The 22,390-nt window shown below is 36.0% G+C and overlaps 1 protein-coding gene across 1 annotated transcript in view; it reads right to left on the bottom strand.

Moving 5' to 3' along the window:
- Positions 1–22,390, bottom strand: part of LOC142355367 (uncharacterized) — a 91,155-nt gene that overhangs the window by 4,785 nt on the left and 63,980 nt on the right. The window contains exons 18-20 of the mRNA XM_075407568.1: positions 22,032–22,191; positions 21,838–21,903; positions 1,792–1,845 (exon numbers count right to left, since the gene is read on the bottom strand). Of these exons, the coding sequence (XP_075263683.1) occupies positions 1,792–1,845; positions 21,838–21,903; positions 22,032–22,191 (280 nt within the window). The remainder of the gene's footprint in view (positions 1–1,791; positions 1,846–21,837; positions 21,904–22,031; positions 22,192–22,390) is intronic.

Here is a 22,390-nt window from a genome sequence, read left to right as displayed (position 1 = left end):
GCCGAACGACTTGAGTTGTATCTTTAAAAACTCATTGAGCAAAAAATAAGTAATTAAAAAGATTTCATTGAATTTTGGAGGACCTATCGAGTTTTAAGGTGCAGTGAAAATTGGGCTATCTTCCGTTGTTATCCATTTTCAAGTAAACTTTTTTTAACATTATTTCTGATCAATTTAGCTCAAATATTCTAAAAAAGTTCACTATATTTCAGTTTTTACCCGAGAGATACAATGAATTTGCTTAATCGTTGAATCTATCCTCCGGAAAGACAGAGTTGAAAGTTACTGGCACAATTTTCTAATAATGCATGAGAGCTGTTTTTACTTCTGCACTCTAGGAAGGTGTTCTGAAAAAAATTTCCCCGACTGGTGGCTAATTTAAACAGATAGTAATAAAAATGCCTATATTTTAATAGTATAAAATTCTCTGAGTTGGATATTTTTCTGCTCACTTGGCTGTTCATGGTAGATTTAGATATTTTTGCCTGTAAAATGAAAATTTGTATTCGTGCTCAAGCAATTTTTACTTTTTTAAGAGAATTTTATGTTACGTGCGGCAATATTCTTTGAATGTTTCTTTCTGAATTTTTCTAATGGGCTTTCGATGCAGAAACAACTTCTCTAACTCTATTAGTGCGCAGATGCTATTATTTGTCAATGATTCGGCACTTATTTTTTTTTAAATTTTACACTATTTTTGTTGTGTTCCGTTGTTTTTCATGTTCTATCTGTTTTCACAAATTCTGCAGAATTTTTAGGGATTTTTGGCCTCTCGACCGTGCTACATAGTATTTTGGCGGTCTTCAAATTTAGTTTCATCAGCAACACAAAACATCGACTTGAGAGTAGGCAGAAACAAACTTCATTTATTTTTCCAGCTGTTAACTTTTATTTTTCTAATTTTATCTCTATTTAGTCTATAAAAATTGAGAATTTTTTCAGTTTTTGTTCCTTTATTCGTAGTATTTTTTTTGGGCTTCGTCTGGATAATGACAGGTTGCGATGTATTTTCGATGAGACAAAAACAAACCTGTTTAATTTTTGCAGATGATAGCTTTTGCTTCTCTTGACTTTATCAGCATGACGTCTAATAAAGGAATATTTGTAGTCTAAAGTATTTTTGTAATCAACATGTATTCTAGAGTGAATTTTTGAGTCTAGCCCTTATTTCTTGCTTTTTTCTGTCAGTTCACATAATTTTGCTTGAATAAGGTCTGAAGTTTTTCCAAAAAACATTTATTAATGTTTACAGTTGATAGCATTTGATTTTCATGACTATGTTTACATTCAGTTTCTTTAAAATTAGTGAAACTTACGATTTGTGAACTTAATAGTTGCTCTTTTTGCTGTCCTATTGCTTATTACAATTAAAGACAGGTCCCTAAAGCTTTCCTTCGAGATATAAACAAAATTGAAACCATCTAATTCGGATTTCTGCCAGTCTCTTAAAATCCATCTGGTTTTAGAATAACAAAACTTAAACGATTATTGAATAATTCGAAACAGCTATCAAAAACAACATCATTACCGAGGCTTCTTGTAATAAGTAAATTTTTTTAACGGTGAATATCGGAAATTGGTCATTTTGATCGCACGAAAATTTACTGAAATATGACATTCTTTGTGAAATGATAATTACCAAAAATCATATTATTTTAATAATCGCTGCATATTTAATTTCTTTAGAGTTTCTTTAGAATCCATGTATGGCGTGCTACGAATTATTAAGTTTATTACAGGGAGGGGGGGGGGGGGGTCAAAACGTAGAATCATATCTGAGATTTTTTATACCTGCGTTGTCCTCCGACCATTTTGTTTATGTACTCCGTAGTGCTGGTCATGGTTCTAAATAAAAATAATATTCATTTGTAGATTATTAGACATTAAGTGTGATCGCCTATCACTGCATGTGGGGTTCCGGACCCGACTGTCAGACTTTCAGTACTGAATCTTTATATCCCAATAGCATATTGACGATTAAGTACTGCTTCATTGAAACCTAAGGGTATCTTATCAATCATTATGTTCAGTTAAAACACAGATACGTCTTTTCTTCTGATAATAGGCTTGATATGATGTTTGGTGTTTTTCATAATGTTCATAGAAAATTTATGAAAAAATGAAAATTTCAAATGAAAATTTAAAAATTTGGATGATGCACGCCAAAGTCTAGGTGCAAACTTATGAAAAGACCATACTCGACTCATTTGAGCTATGAAAAGATTTTAGCTGGACTTAAAACATTCTGGAATTTAGCTCCACTCAAATTTTTCCCAAATTTTTGCCAAGACTTTAGCTGGCCCCGGGCAGGACGAAAGCCAGTTCGAACGTTGAAACCAATGTTCAAAAAGTTAAAACCAACAGGTAACAGTTAAAAACATGTCAAAAACTGTTCAATGTAATGAAAACAGAAATATGAATTGGTGCATTTTCAAGTCTCGGCTGTTATTTTGCAGCTACTTTCTGGTCTTTTTTAATTTCCGATATGGAGATCTTTCAAGAGAAATCTTTCAAGACTTTCCTGGAAACTGCGCGCGCAGAGCTGAAATGACAGTGTGGTTTTCATTCAACCTCACCCCCGCGAGAATTATTTGCGCCCCCAGACGCACGTGCAATATATTGTTATATAATGATTTACAATGCAAGGGCACGTGCTCTGCAAAAGAGGGCGCATAACATACTTGGAGGGGTGGGGGGGCACAAATGGAAACGATCCGGATTTACGAATTGATAGAACGTATTGGCAGATGTGTAGAATTTCTGAATCTGGGGTGGGGAACATCCCTATTCAAATCCCAACAGTTTGTAGTTTCTTAAGTATTTGTAAAAACACAGTAATAAAAGAGTGGTAATTTCACAAGCCTACTGTCCTAAATGACAGAGAGGGCTATACCAGGCCCTTCTATTGCTCCTAAGATTCAGATTGGAGGCTTTTTTTGGTATAGATGAGCAACATCAATGATTCATTCAGTTTTGTCCAGCCTCCACTATAAACTCGCGTATGGAAAAAAACATTATGAAATTGATGATTGAGAAATATATCAAGTTCCCAAAGCAGCTAAGTTATACTAAGAGATCAATCTATGACCAATCTTTAACTACTAAGTCTGCAGATGAGAAGTTCGCCGTAGTTCACTCCACAACCCAACCAGACGAGTATCAACTACTTGAAAAAAGAACGCAAAATTAATTGCCCATCAGGTACTTAGGGTGACTGCAGACCGTGTTAGTTGTCTACTTGGTTCACTCGTCCATAATACATGAGTTAGTCATACTCACCAAGTCTTCCACAAGCAGGAAACCCTAGCCTAAAAGTTGCTTCACCTATTCAGTTTCCAAAGGATTGCGGCAATTGATACTCTTAAAAACACTTGTCTTGAAGGTGTCTGCACTGCAGTCTCTCTCTCTCTCTCTCTCTCTCTCTCTCTCTCTATCTCTCTCTCTCTTTCTCTCTCTTTCTTATGTTAAAGTCTTAGGAGATCCTAACGTAACCTAATAGTGATTGATCTCTGAAAAACCACCTATATATCCTAAAGTAGATATGCTAAGTTCTGTATTAATGCCAACTATAACTCTAACAAGTTACTAAGCTTAAAGATTGCAAAGTTACCACATACCTTATTCCTAACTAAACCAAAGCTAGAATCAAACAAGTGGCTTCTCTAGAAAGTCTCCAAACTACTTTTTACTTCTCTATTCGATCTCTGAATCTACACCGACTATAATGAAAATTTCTTACAAATTAGAAAAAGTGAAATGCGTAAGAACTGTACTTATTTGTAAACGTGGAAAATCAAGACAATTTTTGTTGGTAAATAAGCTAAATAAGCGCTGACAAAACTTCCAGTATCAAATTACCGTGCACAGTTGTTCTTAAAAACTTTACAATGATTTTTCCGACATCTTCAACACGTCCAAAGTACTGCCAACATACACAATTATAGGAGTACGTATACAGCATTTTCGCATAATCCATATTTCGAGCCTCCTTGCTATTTGTTTTTACACATTTTCCTACAACTTTTTGGCTACTTCGACTTTTTTCAGCAGTTTGCTTGACGATTTTTTTTCCAGAAGCCTAATAATCGTTGATGATTTGGAGGAGCCCCGACCTGTGCTGTAACTGAAAAAAAGCAAGATTTTTAGTGATGTTATCACCACATTCTAATAGCGTCAGCTATTTTTTCAGATTCTGTAAAAAGTACCACCTTACAAGACTGTTGCTGATGGAAAGATTCTTGGAAGATATCACCTTATGAGCGCCGTATTTCACCTGTTTCCAATCAAGTTTACACTTCAAAAAATTCAATAATTAATTACGACCAAATTCAAAGAATAAGTTTCAACAAATAAGTTCCTTGCGACTATAGCTGCTCTCCTATACTAACGGCTTTATTTTGCCACGGACGCTAAAACTCAATTTTTCCCACTGATAAATTAATTCTTTTTCGCATGAAATTTTGTGTCAACCGTAAATTTATCAGATGCAAAAAACACAAAAATTCTTTTATCACACAAAAACTTGCGTGATTTCGACAATACACGAGGAAATTTTACTGCGTTTGAAGCTCGCGCCGTATTAAGGGCTGGATGTAAAAATATGTACATTCTAAAATGTACATTCTAAATGTACATTCTCTTTTCAAATGATAAAAAGAAAAAAAATAAATAAGTGAACTGTTTTTTTTAATTGTTCCGACCCCACTTGTGGAAGGAGGAACTATATACTCAAATAGGTTTTTTTTGTTCCGTGAATTTTGGCCGATCGATATATTCGTCGTAGAGAAATGTGAGTGGTATCATTAAAAAGCTGGTCCAGCGTAGAATTCAAAACTAAAAAGATTTTTTTGAATTTCGTTTTTTTCGAGGAGTTACCGAGGATTGAAGTTTTGTCTGAACACGTGATATTTGTTCACTTTTAGTGCAATTTTTCTCCAAAATAAAACTTTTTTTTATGAAAATAGTATTTCAAAATTAAATTTCACGCCGAAAAATGGTCCAATTTTGAGTTCCTAATAGACTAAAGTCGATAAAAAAGACTAGTTCTGGTCTCTTAGGGAAGATCACTATCAAAAAAATTCGAACTCTATTTGAGAGCCCTTTTTTAATAAAACTTTTCTCTTTTTTGCTTTTTTAAGTCACCTAGAGACAAGTCACTTTTTATATCGACGTTCTATTAATGACAAACCTCCTTTACAGTCGAACGAAGCCCAATGAACAAAAAAATGTCGTTTTCAAGGAATTGCTCACGTTTTTTTGGCTTCGATTCTGAGTTTTCGTAATTTTGAATGAAATTTTGAATTTCTTTTTGAAGTTTTACTAATTTTTTGGAGTCCTATGGCAGGGATTCATTGACTAACAGTGCAATATGTTCCATAATGAGCATTAAGTGAACATATCTAGTTCATTGAGGGGGCAGCTAATGGCTGTTAAGACTTTAAAAAAAATTTCGAATTTTTTTTAACATTAAAGAATCATAAACTTTTTATTGTGAATTGTTAGTCAGTCCAGAGGTGACAGCACCCTCTGCCTTCCTACTGCAACCAAATTTAATCTGGTTAGCCGTTTTATCTTCTAACTATTGGTTATATGACTTCAATGACACAAGATTACTTTTTTTTAAATTTTTTTTTGGATATTTTTGTATTATTGGTTACTTTGGAACTCTTTATCACCTTATCAAAACATTATACACATTATCAAAAAATAACTGTAATCCAAAGGACTTAATGAGGACGTTCAGTGGATCACAGAGAAAGTTTTCAGAGAAAAACTAATGGTTTAATTGTCTTCGACACTTTCTTCTCGCACTTTTTTACTGAATTTTGGTTTTTTGCCTGTTTTTATTATCGTTTTCAGTCATAAGACTTATTGTGATGTCTTTTTAACTATCTATGCATGCAAAACATCGTTTTCCTCCCTAAGGGTTATACCTGAGCGTATTTATTGACTTCCGTTGAAAGCTATTGAATTTAATGCCTGTTAAAATAAAAACAATTTTTCAAAAATTTTGAACAATAAATCCTAAATTTTTCGTGAATTGTTAGTCAGTGTCAGTATTGACAGGACCCACTTGCTTTCTACTGCAACTAAAAATATTCTGTTAAGCTGTTTTATCTTCTAACTATTGGTTATATGACTTCAATGACACAAGATTTCAATTTTTTTAAAATTTTTTTTGGATATTTTCGTATTATTGGTTACTTTTGAAATCTTATCACCTTATCCAAATATTGACAGCTCCCATTAGCTTAAGAACAATGTTCCATGAATCACCAATAAAAATTTTATAAAAAATTTATGGTTTAAATGGCTTCGACATGTTCTTCTTGCACTTTTCTACTTAATTTTTGGTTTTCTCCTGTTTTTTTTTTGTTGTTTTAATAGTCATAAGACTTATTGTGATCTCATAATGAATACCTATGCATGACAAACATAGATGTACTCCCATCGGGGCATCTTTGAGCGTTTTTATTGACTTCCGTTGAAAGCTATTGAATTTAATGTCTGTTAAAATAAAAATAATTTTTCGAAAATTTTATTTGAACAATAACAAATCCTAAATTTTTCGTGAATTGTTAGTCAGTGTCAGTATTGACAGGACCCACTTGCTTTCTACTGCAACTAATAATATTCTGTTAAGCTGTTTTATCTTCTAACTATTGGTTATATGACTTCAATGACACAAGATTTCAATTTTTTTAAAATTTTTTTTGGATATTTTCGTATTATTGGTTACTTTTGAAATCTTATCACCTTATCCAAATATTGACAGCTCCCATTAGCTTAAGAACAATGTTCCATGAATCACCAATAAAAATTTTATAAAAAATTTATGGTTTAAATGGCTTCGACATGTTCTTCTTGCACTTTTCTACTTAATTTTTGGTTTTCTCCTGTTTTTTTTTGTTGTTTTAATAGTCATAAGACTTATTGTGATCTCATAATGAATACCTATGCATGACAAACATAGATGTACTCCCATCGGGGCATCTTTGAGCGTTTTTATTGACTTCCGTTGAAAGCTATTGAATTTAATATCTGTTAAAATAAAAATAATTTTTCGAAAATTTTGTTTGAACAATAACAAATCCTAAATTTTTCGTGAACTGTTAGTCGGTGTCAGTATTGACTGGACCCACTTGCTTTCTACTGCAACTAAGAATATTCTGTTTAGCTGTTTTATCTTCTAACTATTGGTTATACGACTTCAATGACACAAGATTTCAATTTTTTTTTTAAATTTTTTGGAAATTTTTATATTATTGGTTACTTTTGAACTCTTTATCACATTATCCAAACATTATACATATTATCCAAAGATTATTGTAATCCAATTGGCTTAGAGAAGACGTTCAGTGGATCACAGAGAAAGTTTTCGGAGAATAGCTAATGGTTTAATTGTCTTCGACACTTTGTTTCGCACTTTTCTACTGAATTTTAGTTTTTGCCTGTTTTTTATTGTTTTCAGTCATAAGACTTATTGTGATGTCTTTTTAACTATTTATGCATGAAAAACATCGTTTTTCTCCCTAAGGGTTATATCTGAGCATAGTTAATGAGCTCCGTTGAAAGATTGGGTTTACTGGCTGTTAAGGGTTTAAAAATGATTTTTCGAATTTTTTTTTGCACGTTAACCAATCCTAAATTTTTTTTCGTGAATTCTTGGTCAATGTTGGTTCTAACAGAGTCCCTTTCCGTTCTACTGCAGCCAAAATTAATCTGGTTAGCGGTTTAATCTTCTACCTATTAGTTTTAAAACTTCAATGCCACGAGATTTCATTTTTTTTCGGGTACTTTGTTTTAATTTTGGATCCTTTTGAAATCTTATCACATCATCTTACTGCTGATAGTCCCTATTGGTTTAGGGAAGAAGTTCAGTGGATCATAGATAAAGTTTTCAGAGAAGAGCTTATGATTTGAATTGCTTCGACATTTTCTTCTGGCACTTTTCTACTGAATTTGTGGTTTTTGCATCTCTCTGTTGTTGTTTTCATAGTCATTAACTTGTTGTAAGGTCTTATTGATGAAATACGATTGGCAAACAAATTTATTGTCCCGTCGAGGATTCATTTATTGTATTTACTGGCTTCTGTTGAATGCTAATGAATTTAATGGCGTTGATAATACGAGTGTTCCCGAAAATGTCGTGCTTCTAATGTATTTGTTCATATTTGTTGATTTTTTGAAAATATATTGATAAAAAAAGGTTGTCCCATTTCTCCTGAAAAATTAATTTAAAGTAGAAGAGTGTTTAGTGAAAAGTTCAGTTTTTAATGCCTTCGACACTTTTATCGCTCAATTTTTTCCTAAATTCGCTGTTTTCGTTCTTTAGGTAGCCGTAAATTGCTCACAGTTCTCATAGGCTTGTAATTGTGGACTGAATGACTGATGTTACCCGAAGCATTCAGTTTATAGCGAATAGTCTTAAAATTTGGGATAAACATTTTGAAATGTTTTTCAAACGTTATAATTTTTGTTGTTCTTTTCGTCAAATTGTAACTTCTATTCATCAATGAGAGGTCCCATTGAATTTCGTGTATTTCAAGAAATGACATATATATTGATATTATAAGCCACTGTTGTTTCAGCCAATTTTTGTGTTTCTTTTCTTTTTTTCAGAACAATCGGTTAATAACAGATCCCAATGGTTTTTAAATGTGGCCCAAGTAAACTTATTTAATCTTTCAGTATAAATCCTTCAACTGAAATAGTAGAAATAACAATTGAATTAAAAATACATAATATTCAGATGATAGCTATTGATTTTAATGGTAGCAAAAATTTGTGTTTACGCAAACCGTTCGTAATTTTTTGAGTTTCTCTTTAGTTTGTTTCTATGGCATAGTCTGACCAAAGACAGGTGCTTTTGGTTTTGTAATGACTTTATAGTAATTTATCAAGTATTTTTTCATTTAAAAACCAATGTTTTTTAAGATTTTTGAAATTTCTTGGTGTAAAAAATGTTGATTAATTTTTAAGTTTCGCCTCACTGTTCGTTCTTTTTGTCGGCTTGTTACCTAGTCTCGTTATGAGAACTTTTCATCTGCTGTATAGTTAGGAAAAGGTAAACTTGTGTAGTTAAAGTTTTATCTGACTGCATTTTGACGTTGTTACTAGGTGCTTTCAAATTTAGATATTCAGTTTTTTGTTGGTGCTAATTTTTTTCTCTTAGTCTCTTCAATGTCAGATCACGTTGGTGCTGTGATGAAGCATGGCATTAGTAATTCAATTAGTAGATAGGTTGTGTAACGATTGTTTTAAACTCAAACATCTATTTTTGTTATCTCTTGATTTGGTTGACAATTTAGTCAAAAATGTAGTTGAGCTCGGGTCGGAACATCATGTGCGAACGCACATTAACGAGCCGCCTTGTTTCTATTATAAGATCAATGCGAAGAATAAGAATAATACCAAAGTGTTTGATATTTATGTTTGTTTTTCAAATGCTTACCAATTGCTAAGTTTACTTCTCTTTGAAACAATTTAATTTAGTTTCCTTCATCGTAACAGTTTTTTGTATTTTTTTAAGCTGTTTTCAATGAAACTGTTTTATTATAAATAGTAATAATGTTTCAGTAATGAATCACTGTATTTTCATTAGTGTTTTTCATTCGAGCCAGATTTCTCATCATAGCATTCAACTATCTTTTCCTGTTGAAATTCAAGAGGAAAATTTGATCATAATTTGTACATAGTCAGCTAGCATAGAAATCATAACATAGGTAGGAAATTTTGTTTTTAAGTGAAACTTCTGCTGGAATGTATACCTGCGTATTTTTCAGTAATTAGGTAGATGTAATTTATATTGTTTCTTTAAAACTCAATATTCGTTGCAAAGACACTAGTGGCAGAATTTATCAATGAAATAAGCTTTTACCATCTAATAAACACCACAAAAGTGTGAAATTTTGATGAAATTCTGTCTTAATCAAAGACAGCTTTTTAAATTTACAATCGCCACTTGAATGAAAAGTGGCAGAACAAATAATTGAACCTACGCGTAAGTTGTTGAAACGTCTCTATCGCAAATAGACCCCCGATGTGGCAGCTGATAGAAATCAATTATTAAGCTGATGATCAGCCATAAATTTATATTAATTTTTTCAAGAAATCACTAAGCATGTTTTAAGTGTGCCATCAGTTTTGTTTTGGCACTAAATTATCAATTTCGTAGTGTAGTATAATTGAGCAAAATACAGAAAAACAATTCTATAAAAGAACCCTTATATATTTCTTGAAAAGTTTTCTGAGAATCCAATATTGATTTAGCAAAACATTACCTCAGAAAAGCTGATTCAACTATCAAGTTGTGGGCTAAATTATCTGCAGATATTCCTTTCAAAGAGAAGCATAACGATGTAAGTGATTGTTCTATTGTGTTGCTGTTCCAAAATGAATAAAAAAATAGCTTTTCCCCAAAAATCAGTGCTGGGTTCAAGCGCCCTAAGCTCCATAGATTTAGATGCCTTAGGCTAAGTCACCAAAAATCGCATTCCAAAATAATAAATTGTTTTTTGGTGTTACAAATACAAGCGGATTATATACGCAGTTTTCTTAAAGCAAAATGTTGCACCAGAGATGACACTATTAGACCGTCTGGTCCGTTTTCAAGTACCTCTTTCACTGGTGGTTGAATTCTAACTATGACTCCTAATGCAGATTTTTTTTATTGTTTTTTTTTATATATATATATATATATATTGACAAATTTAGTTAATAATACCAACCACACGTTTATGTGTCATTCCCTGAGCCTAAAGCAACTAAATCTAGGAGCCTTGGGCGCTTGAACCCAACACTGATTTTCGGAAAAGGCTATTTTATTAATTCATTTTGGCACAGCAACACGATAAAACAATCACTTACATAGTTATGCTTCTCTTTGAAAGGAATATCTGCAGATGATTTAACCCACAACTTGATAGTTGAATCAGGTTTTCTGGGGTAATGATTTTCTGGGATAATGACCAGAGTAATGCTCTTTGACGTATTATTAGGATTGATACAAAGCCGAAGGGTGAGTGAAACCATTAATAACGAGCGTAGAAATCAGTAATCGAATGATCCTAATTTACAATTGTGCTTCCCGGGCCGAGGATTTTGCCGGAAAATAACGGGGAAAAGAGTGTAAAGAGTGTAAAATAATATTGCATGCGTTTTGTAGCCGTCGTACGATCAGAGGTGATCCTTGATTACGTCATGTGTCATATATATTAACGATATATGTTATTGAACAGCTGACGCAATAAAGAATGTCTTTGGACCATTGACGTAATAGGCAGCAATAACACTGAATAGCAAACGTAGTATTAAGTGTTAATGGTCATTGTGAGTTCTTTTGTAACAAGGAGGTTCGGTAATGTGCGTTCGCACATAAAGTTCAGACTCAGCTAATCCCCATTTTCGGCATAAATGTCGACCAAATGAGGAACAGATAGAAAACAACCAAAACTCAATTAATTTTCAAAAAAATGTATATGAACAAAAAGATCGCCTCCAACGCAAATAACTCAGCATTAGATTGATGAAATTAGCTACTATTGAGAAAGCAAGTAAAAAAAACAACAAAACCAAACAACAATAACAACAAACATTAATTACATCGAAAAATTTATATCTGTTTTTTTTAAAAAACTTATCAACAAGGTCAAAATAGCGTCAAATAAACTTGAAGCTAAACAAAATTCCTTGTACTTCATATTAAAGCTCGGTAACAATTAGACAAAAACCGAGTAAAAACTTTCAAAGTTAAAAAATTGCCTTATATTAAAAAACAATTAATTTCAGGTTAATGGAAACCATTAGATAGCAACTGAAAACATCCAATATAATAATGATCAAATAAGTCACTAAAAGAGGGCATCCAGACCTGTCAATAAAGTTTTTATGCAGTTACAAAAAGAACGACAAATAGAGACAGCAAAATGTCAATTAAAACTCACAAGAAGCGAGAAGACGCTGTTGAAGCCGTAAAGCCGTAATTTGCCCCTCAAAATGGGTTTCATTGAGTCTTCCTCAAACGCCAAAAACTTGGTATGCGACCTTTATGTATATAGGTAAAAAGTAAACAAAACAGAGAAAAAAAATTTTTTTCAAAATTAAGTAATACTTTTGCATTTTTCGAAAACAATTATTGTCAAAATGATGAAAGCCATTAGCTAAAAATTGAAAAAAATAATTAGATTCGCTTAATCGACCAAAAAAGCTTTTGGGACCTGTAATTATTTAGAATACGTCTAAAAGATAACCCCAAATTTAGACAAAAATAAAAAATTTGCTTACTTTTTTTTTCGAAAAACCTGTGTCGAAGCCAGTAAATTCATAACAAATTCTCTAAACAAATATATTGTACACTTGCACCTGCTTTCCTCGACTAAAATATATGACCTGTAATTAACAAGACTAGGCAACAATTAGACAAGAAAGAACAAAATTGCAAAGTGAAAAAGTGATTTCTTATTTTTGGAAACAATTGTTTTCAAAATCATGAAAGCCAACAGCTATCTACTAAAACCAGGATGTAGGCTCAATAATGCCTCAGTAAAAAACCAATGGGACCTGTAATTACTCAGAAAATTTCATTCGACTAAAAAAGACTAAATAAAAACGACAGTTAAAGAACGCCAGTAATGTAAAATCCGAACTGTCAAAAATTTGACATTATGAAAAACCGAGAAATAGCCGTGATAATGGACCAGAGCCTATAAATTCGAAAAAAAAGTGAAATCTTGTAGTATTCAAGCCAGAAAATTATAACTTAACGCGTAAAACCGCAGAAAAAATTACATTTGAATTCAGTAGAAAGAAGATGGGGACGAACATTCTTTTGCTCACAGTAAGCTACAAGTTGACCAAATTAAGAGACAAATAGTGGCAAAGTTCAATAAGCAATTGTTGTTTTCAAAAATCAAACATTCTGAAAAGTCAGAGCGATCATAATCTTTCAAGTAAAGAAACTAGATTCAGTGTTTTGAACTGCTTAGGAGGCCAATTGGACCTGTCAACGGTGAGTTTTGATTTGAACTGTTCTTTCTTTAATTAACGCAAAAAATTCATTTTTTAAAAGACCATCTGATTACAATCCAAGTTAGTTTTGGATGGTAACAGTGCAAGATGGGACCGAAACCAGCCTTGCTATTGCTTGTCGTCCAATAAGAACACTCAATTTTTTCAAATGTTTTAGATCTAGATAATTTGTAAGTTAAACGATCAACGAGTAAAGTGAGCACAACTTTCAATGGAAGTGAAAGTAGGAGTATCTCCCTTTGTGGTTTACAAAGATTGTGTTAGTTGTTTTTGTTTGTGTACTTCCTGAAAATTTTGTCTAAATGGACTAAAGGAGCTTATTTCCGGCCATTTTTGATGGAAAGGGCTGGATTTTGAAATAATTAGTTAAAATTTTAGCCAAAAAAAATTATCAAAATAGTCAACAATACTCTTTGGTCTTCTAAAATAAATACTACAGTACTATTGTTAACAATTTTTACATATTTGAGCAAATTGACGAAATTTTAGAAAAATTGTTGAAACAACGCAAATCGGTCTAATATTCACAAAAATTTAAACCACAATAACTTGCTCCAGAAAACGAAAATCAAGAAAACCGTTCAAATTCCATATTCTTCGCTGTAAGGGTTTTTTTAAGGATACCACTCACAACTCTCTGTGATGAATATATCGATCCCTAAAAATTGAGTGAAATAAAAAACCCATTTGAGTATATAGTTCCTCCCCCCTCAAGAGAGGTCGGAACATTGACTTATACAAAAATAATGCACATCTATAAATTAATGATAGTTAATCATCTGTGATGTGCAATCTGCTTAATAGAGACAAAGATGTATTTTTTTATGTTTCAACTTACTCATTATCCAATAAATGATCATATCCATATCAAACGTGAAACGAAAAAAAAGTAACTCGACTGCTTTTGAAGTTTAAAAAATGTATCGGATCTTTTCAAAAATTGCCCCCCCTTTGGTACCTAGTAGAGAATGGTCCCCTTTCCGTGGTATACATTACCACAATCTTACGTGGCCTACAATTTAGATAGCCGAATACCAGTTGACGTGCAATTGCGGACCGCTGTTCACAGCCATGCCTATCATACGCTGTGGGATGTAATCTGGAGATTGCGGGTCGGTTATCGCAACGCGCGCGAAGCACTCCTACCGACGCGCCAGTCGGAAATTTTCGCTTTGTATTCCAATTCGGCTAATTGCCATATGTTCAAGGTCAAAAGAACTTTCAAGGTCTCAACAAAATTGTAACCAAGAATTACCACGTGCCTTAACAAAGTCACAAGAATTGTAGCTTTCACAACGACAAGTTTGTTTCCGTTTGGATTCAAAAAGCTATACAAAAGCGAAAAAAGCGTTGAAGCAGAGCTTCATTAGTAACCGAATATATCGAATTGAACTTGTATTCATTTCTGGTCCGCCGAACAAAATCACAGGATATACCTTAGAATTAGAGTGAGCAAACGCACGCGGCTAAGGAACAGCTCACATTAGACATTAAATTCTCCATCGGGGGAGGTACATAAGACTAAGATAGGCTAAATTGGGGTATCAAAAATAAGCTAACCACAAAAAAAGCGGACAACCACTGGATAACCATCCCACCTCAGTTCATTTAATTTGATTAACTTAAATTTACTGACAGGTTGATTAACCTGGGTCCCGGAACAAGAGTTATCTAGTGGGGGAGCAAATATATGCCAAGTGTTTTTTGAGCCATTTTTTGAAAACCAAGGAGGGCGAAACCGTCAAACTAGGTAGCATTAATTTTCCCCTCTGCGGTTCTAAGACTAATTGCAACGTTTTTTTTGCGTGTTTTTCGGTTTTCTTATTGGTCGGGGGGAGCAATAGTGGGGATTTTTGGGGTTTTACTTTTGTTTACATCTAGCAAAAACCATCCGAATCAAAGACACCCAAACCAAAGACCGAAACAGCAAAGACAAAGACACAGCAAAGACCAACACAGCAAAGACAGAGACACAGCAAAGACTAACACAGCAGAGACTGCGAGACAGCAAAGAAAAAGCAACCAATTAATCACCAAAGCCACAGACAAACAACAAAGCACCAAATAAAAGTCTTCAACAATGACAGAAAATCTCGAGAGATTGAAAAAGTTAAGAACAACCCACCGCACCGTTGCAACCATATTAAACAACGAATCCAAAACAATTACAGATAGACCTGGACAAAATGTCAGCAACGAGGAGCTCATACGACTTTAACAATTCTCGACATTGTTGACGAAAGAACAGTTGTACCTGTAAGACATGAATGAGAAAGTTCAAAACCTGATCGATGTCACCGACAGACTCGACGAAGAAATCAGAGAATCGGAAGATTACGACGACAAGGTAGGACAACATGTTGACCTAATCAACCGCGTTGTCATGTACAAAAGAACCCCAGCCAGAAGTTCAACACCACGATTAGCAACTGGACCGGTCATCACCAATGTGAAACTGCCCAAGCTGGAATTGCCAATTTTTTGTGTAGACTACAAGGATTGGACGTCCTTCTTCGACCACTTCAATGGAGCAGTGACAAGCAGCAGCCAGGTAACAGAGAGTCAAAAGTTGCAGTATCTAAAAATATCAGTGAAAGGAGATGCCGCACCGCAAAGCTTTTGACCTCTCTCCAAATCACAGACGCAAACTTCAGTACAGCATGCGACATCCTGAGGAACAGATACGACAACAAACGTCTGATTTTAAGAGCCCATGTTCACGCAATAGTTTCACAGAAACCGGTAACTAATGAAAACCCAAAACCGAAATCTCATGGAGACAGTGGAAAAACAAAGATTAGCGCTCAGCAGCCTTGGACAGGCCGTAGACGATCAGGACATCTTTTTGTGTAACTCATTGCAGAGAAATTGCCCGCCAAAACGAGAAAATGTTGGGAACTTTCATCACCAGAAACAAATTCCCAACGCTATCTTGATATGAAAAACTTCATCGAAGAAAGAACAAGCGCCCTTGAAGCAGCCACACAGCAGTCAACATTAGCCATCGACAAGAAGCCCACAAGCAGCCCAAAACTTCGAAGATTCCTTTCAAATATAGCCACATCAGCAACTACAATGTGTGAATGTTGCGACAAAAACCACAAAGTTTATCAATGCCAAAGTTTCAAAGCACTTTCAGTACAGGACCGAGCTCAGTTGATCAAGAACAAAGCACTTTGCTTCAACTACCTGCGCCCTGGACATCGAAGTGAACAATGCAACGGTTCAAGTTGTAAGAAATGCAAACGAAAGCACAACAGTCTTTTGCAATTGGAAGCCAATAAAAAGTCGAAGACAGCTTCAACAGCGCCAACGGTTACAACTAGCAGTACGTCACCACAAGAAGCAAGCAATCAAGCGTCAAAAATAGTCAAGAAAAGCAAAGAAAAATTTACAGCCGCAGCACAGTCACAGAATGAAGAAGAAGAAGAGGAAGTATTTCTTCCCAGCGCAATCGTTTCGGTTGACAACAACGGAAAAACAACTGATATCAGTGCCATTCTAGACTCAGGATCCCAAAGCAACCTCATCACGGAAGATGCAGTACAACGCCTTGGATTGATAAAAGAGAAAGCCAAAGGATGGGTTTTTGGACTCGGAGTTAAAAACAGCAAAAGATCAGATTATTTGATTCTGAAAACGAAAGCTGAAGACTTCATCAGCATCAGAGCAACTGTTTTAGCAAAATTGACCAGCAATCTGCCTTCGCATCATGTAAATGTCAGCAGTTGGACAAAACTCCAAGACCTCAATCTTGCGGACCCAGACTTCAATCAGCCATCCACCGTAGACTTGATAATTGGAGCAGGACACTATGAAAAGTTAATGATTGGAGACAACAGAATCAAGGAGCCTCAAAAACCAATTACCTACCGCCTATCTTGTTTTGGTTGGCTCGTGATTTGGCGTGAGAGCCAACTTGAAAAGAAGAGTACTCAACTTCAGTCTGCTTTTATTTATTCTAAACCAGAGAATTTACAGCAATTTTGGGAGATTGAAGAGATTCCGAAAGCAACACAGTGGACATCAGAAGAACAGAAAATGCAAAGATCACTTCAAAAGTACCACCCGACGCAACTCAGAGGGACGATTTGTTGTGAAACTACCTTTCAAAGGAGACGCCAAACCCCTGGGTGACTCGTACCAACAAGCGAAAAGAAGACTACGGAGCCTCATCTTCCGACTGGAGAAACAACCAGAATTATAAAACAGATATAGTCAGTTCATTCAGGAATTCATTCAACTTGGACACATGGAAGAAGTTTCCCAGAAAAAAATTCATATGCCCGCAACAAACTGTTTCTACTTGCCACATCATTGTGTCATCAAAGACGCCAGCAGCACAACCAAACTCAGAGTCGTATTCAATGCCTCAGCTAAGCCAGCCAGCGGAATATCTTTAAACGACCGTCTCATGGTTGGACCTCAACTTCAAAAGGATCTGTTTGGAATTCTGACTTGTTTTCGGTTTCATCAAGTAGCACTTTCTGCCGACATTGCCAAGATGTACCGACAAGTTCAACCTGACGATGAAGACAAGAATGTTTACAGTGCTTTGTGGAAAAATCCAAATGACACAGAACTGAAAACATACAGAATGACAAGAGTGACCTATGGAATAGCATCATCTTCGTACCACTCAATTAGACCTCTCAAAGCCTTAGCAGACAATTGCACCAACAGCAGCCTCCGCCTTGCAATCAATAACGACATGTATGTGGACGATTTGCTAATAGGAGCCTCAGATGTTGAGCACGCCACTCAATTGCTGGACGAAATCATCGCAACACTGAAAACAGCTTGTTTTGATATACGAAAATGGACATCAAGTGTTTCGTCACTTGTTGAACGATTGCCTTCCAGTTTTCGAGAAACTTCAGACAAATGATAATCAACAGCAACGACTACACAGTCAAAACCCTTGGAATAAAGTGGAGCCCTGTTCCAGATCATTTCACCTCCACAGTTTGCCTGGACAAAGATTTTCCCAAACACAAAGAGGAAAATATTATTGGAAGTCACAAAGTTGTTTGATCCACTCGGATGGTTGTCACCAACAACAATTCAGTTGAACTCCTTCTTGCAAATTCTGTGGATGGACAAGTTGACTTGGAACGAAACACTGTCGTTAAGCATCCTAGAACAATACGGAAGATTTCGACATCAACTCAAAGAACTGAAGATCAAACATGAACGACGAGAATTTGCATTACCTTTCTCGTCATCTTTGGAGCTTCATGTGTTTTGTGACAACTCAAAAACAGCCTAAGCAGCAGTTGTCTACGTGCAAAAGCAAATGGACGACCGAGTGCACACACAAATGCTAACAGCCAGAACCCGCGTTGCCCCAATCAAAACTTTATGTGTTCCACGTTTAGAACTCTGTGCAGCATTTCTTGGAGCACAATTGTCTAAGCAGTGAAAGAAGCCATCAATGACAGCCGTTTTCCCAATCCCAAAGTCTTTGCCTGGACCGACTTACAAGTGACCCTCGCCTGGATTAAGGAAATCCCTAGAAAATGGAGGATTTTCGTTGCTAACCGAGTTGCCAAGATTTAGAGCATCATTCCTTCAGAAAATTGGAAGTTTGCACCCACAGAAGACAATCCAGCTGATTGCACATCACGAGGAATTTCAGCCGACAAACTTCTTAATCACCCACTTTGGTGGAAAGGACCCAACTGATTGCGTCAAGACGAGCAATTTTGGCCTTCATTGGATGTTACACCACTCTGTAACGCCTCAACTGACACTTTAGCCGAAGTAAACTCATCAGCCCAACTATCTCTAGTAATGCAGCATCAGCAGCAAGACAACAGATTATTAGATCTCACCAGCAGACAGTCGTAAATGTATCGAGTTGTAGGAGTCTTCGCTTACGTCAAACTATTCACTCAACGAATACAATAGAGAATAAAGAGAAGATCAAGCAACAATCACAGTCAGCCGCTACCTGCAAATTGGTCATTCAAATACGTATCAAAAACTAAAACCAGTAGCAGTTTCCGACAAAGAGCCGCACGGGAATGTTCAACTAAAGTCTTCTGACAACGACCAACTCATCAGCATCTACAACACACGATGAAACACCGAGACCAATCTTTAAACAATTTCACAGAAAAACCGTTCGTAACCAACCAGCAGGAAAACCCATGCGAAGAGTCGTGTTCCTCCAAAAACAATCAGGACGCACCTCATCTGCAGAGTATCTGCTATCGAAACGATTCCCTACAACCATAGCCCCTTCTTCAGAGCAGCCATAAAGACCAATCCCTACAGCCAAACATTCATCGCCGCAGTCAAGAAGCAGAAGATTTGTGCCCGCAGCCCCCTCTTCCTGTCGAGCACACAGAGTAAAAGGAAGAGCAATCTACGCAATGTTTGAGTAGACTTCAACAAGCAACCACTGAAATCCAGTCAACACCGACAGACTAGGTTTCAACATCCAGCAATTTCCTTTCAACACCAGACGATCATCATGAAATGTACAGCTTCCTTAACACAAATAAGCAGCAGCCGCTCTTCAATGAACAACGTCTAAATGAAGGACAACAAAAACAATACGAATCAATGGAACACAAATCACAGAACGAATCTGTTTATAAGCTACAGACGGATTTATCAGCAAGTCTTTCATCGCCTCCAACAAGCCTTCTATCAACAGTTAAGAAGAACAAGCAACACCTTACAGCAAAAAGACAAATTGGTGTTTGTCATCATTTTCCCCCATCAAATCTCTGCTCAGTGAGAATAGCCCTTTACAGCATCATGCAACAACTCTTTCTGCCGTAATTCAGGTGTATAAAAGGATCAACAACACCAGAAGACTCAACTTCAAATCTACCAGTTGAATCATCCAGCAAGCGTATCAAGAAAAACAGTCATCTTCTCAGCCTCTCCCCATTCTTCGACAAAAACAACAACGTCATCCGCGTTGGTGGTCGTCTTGCAAATTCCCCGTATAGCGTGGACAAAAAGTTCCCCATAATAATTCAGAAAACATCTCCACTAGCCGAGTTACTCATCCAAGAAAATCTCTTGAGAAACCTTCACATTGGACCCCAGATGACCCTTTTTGCCCTCCTACAAACATTTTGGATTCCTGGAGGAATCGCCAGTGTTAAGAAAGTCATTCACAACTGCAAGCCCTGCATACAATTTGACGCCTGCATACGCCAGCCATTAATGGGAAATCTGCCAGCGGAACAAACAGTTGAATCTTTTGCCTTCCACTTCACTGGGATGGACTATTGCGGACCGTTTTATACCAAAGATTTCTCACAGAAGCTGCAAAAATCATACGCAGCTATATTCATTTGTTTCACCACAAAGGCAATACACTTAGAGCCAGTGGAAAATCTAACCAAAGAAGATTGCCTCGATACCCTCAAGAGATTCACCGGAAGACGCGGTACTCCCCAAGTAATCTATAGTGACAATTCGACAACATTCATCGGAGCCCGAGGAGATCTCGAATTCAGGCGACTTATTCGAGATGAAGAGTTCAAGGATCTCATTAACAATTTTGCGAGACAAAATCACAATGATTGGTTCACAATACCACCCAGGACGCCACATTTTGAAGGACTGTGGGAAGCAGCTGTTAAATCTATGAAGCGCCATCTTTACAGAACGGTTGGATCGACTAAGTTATCAACCAGTGATTTCACAACTCTCCTGATACAAATTGAGGCCATCCTCAATTCTCACCCTCTAACAGATTCATCAACCTACATCAATGATCCCATAGCTTTAACTCCTGTACATTTCATCATCGGAAGACCCATCACAGCTATACCCGAGTCATCTTCACCAAAGAACAAAACCTTGTCACGACATTGGAGAAACATAGACAAAATGATTCGTCAGTTCTTGAAGAAATGGAGTGTCGAATACTTATCTTCATTGCAGCAGCGGAACAAATGGAGGGCAGAATACGTACAGCCAGCAGTGGACGATATTGTGATCATCAAAGAAGACAACACTCCCCCAATGTGTTGGCCGCTTGCTCGTATAATACAGACATTCGACGATAATGACAACATTGTTCGTGTTGTTCAAGTGAGAACACAAACTGGAGTTTACATCAGACCAGTCAGTCGCCTCATACCCCTTCATCGAGAAGAATCAGAAGATCTTGGAGCAGATTAAATGATTAAACGTTGAGAAACACCCGAAGACTCTCAATTGGTTTGATCACACCTTCGACAATCAGTTTGCCGAATCAGTTTTATATGAAATTGATAACATTTCTAACGATTTTCACAAAAACCAAGTTGTCAGTTTCAACAAAATCATCTTCTTTGTACCCTCAACAGTACTCGCAAAATAATAACAAAGGAAGCCCACAGATGTCACAATTGAACGAGTTCAAGGAGGCCGGGAAATGTTCAAGGTCAAAAGAACTTTCAAGGTCTCAACAAAATTGTAACCAAGAATTACCACGTGCCCTAACAAAGTCACAAGAATTGTAACTTTCACAACGACAAGTTTGTTTCTGTTTGGATTCGAAAAGCCATACATAAGCGAAAAAAGCGTTGAAGCAGAGCTTCATTAGTAATCGAATATATCGAAATGGACTTGTATTCACCATAACATGACTTATTTTATTCTATTCAGTTTAACATATAGTAAGCGCATGCGTGGGAAGTTATAAGTACTCTCTGATTGGCTAATAAATTGCTCGCTCAAGTTCTATTCAAGAATAGCCCTCCCCTTTGCAAGGGGGTGGGGGGATTGTTGAAAGGATCCCTCAACGGAAATGAGGGAGGGGGGATATATTCTTTTAAAAATGTTCACATTTCGTACCTGTTTCTGGGGTCTGGTATTCTTATCGGGTTCATGTATACCGAGTCTTCTTCAGCACTCTCAGTTCTGAAATACAAGTTGTATTATCAGTATCCAATTGTGAAACTTTTATAGGGCTTCAATATTTGGAGCTCTTTTCAAATAGGATAAATAATTTCAATTTTAATAGCTGATCGCAAAAACCAAAAATTTACCTGTTCATTCTCTTCTCGATTGCTTTTTTGACGTGTTTCACGACTACAATTGATGCAATCAGAAAAACAATGCCAACGCCCAATCCAATCCCAACATAGATCCAAACAGACGAAGATCCGCTCTCTTCTCCTGTCTCTTCTTCGTTGTCAGAAACTGTTGCTAAAAAATAATTCAATTATAAATTTTAATGTTTGACTGATTTTAATGCCAAAAACCCAGATCGAGGTGGCCAGACCGAAGTGACCCCTGATCAGACGATCTTCGAGCGCACACATGTTCCCGGTGCGCAAACAGTTAACATTGGACGCAAACAGTGGAGCAAAGAAATCGCTCTTTGAGTTTTTCTAAATATCAAAAA

The sequence above is a fragment of the Convolutriloba macropyga genome, chromosome 2 (genome assembly GCF_964194025.1).
Source record: "Convolutriloba macropyga chromosome 2, txConMacr16.3, whole genome shotgun sequence".
NCBI lineage: Eukaryota > Metazoa > Xenacoelomorpha > Acoela > Convolutidae > Convolutriloba > Convolutriloba macropyga.
Note: the sequence above shows the minus strand (reverse complement) of the source record. Positions and strands in the feature narration are given on the sequence as shown.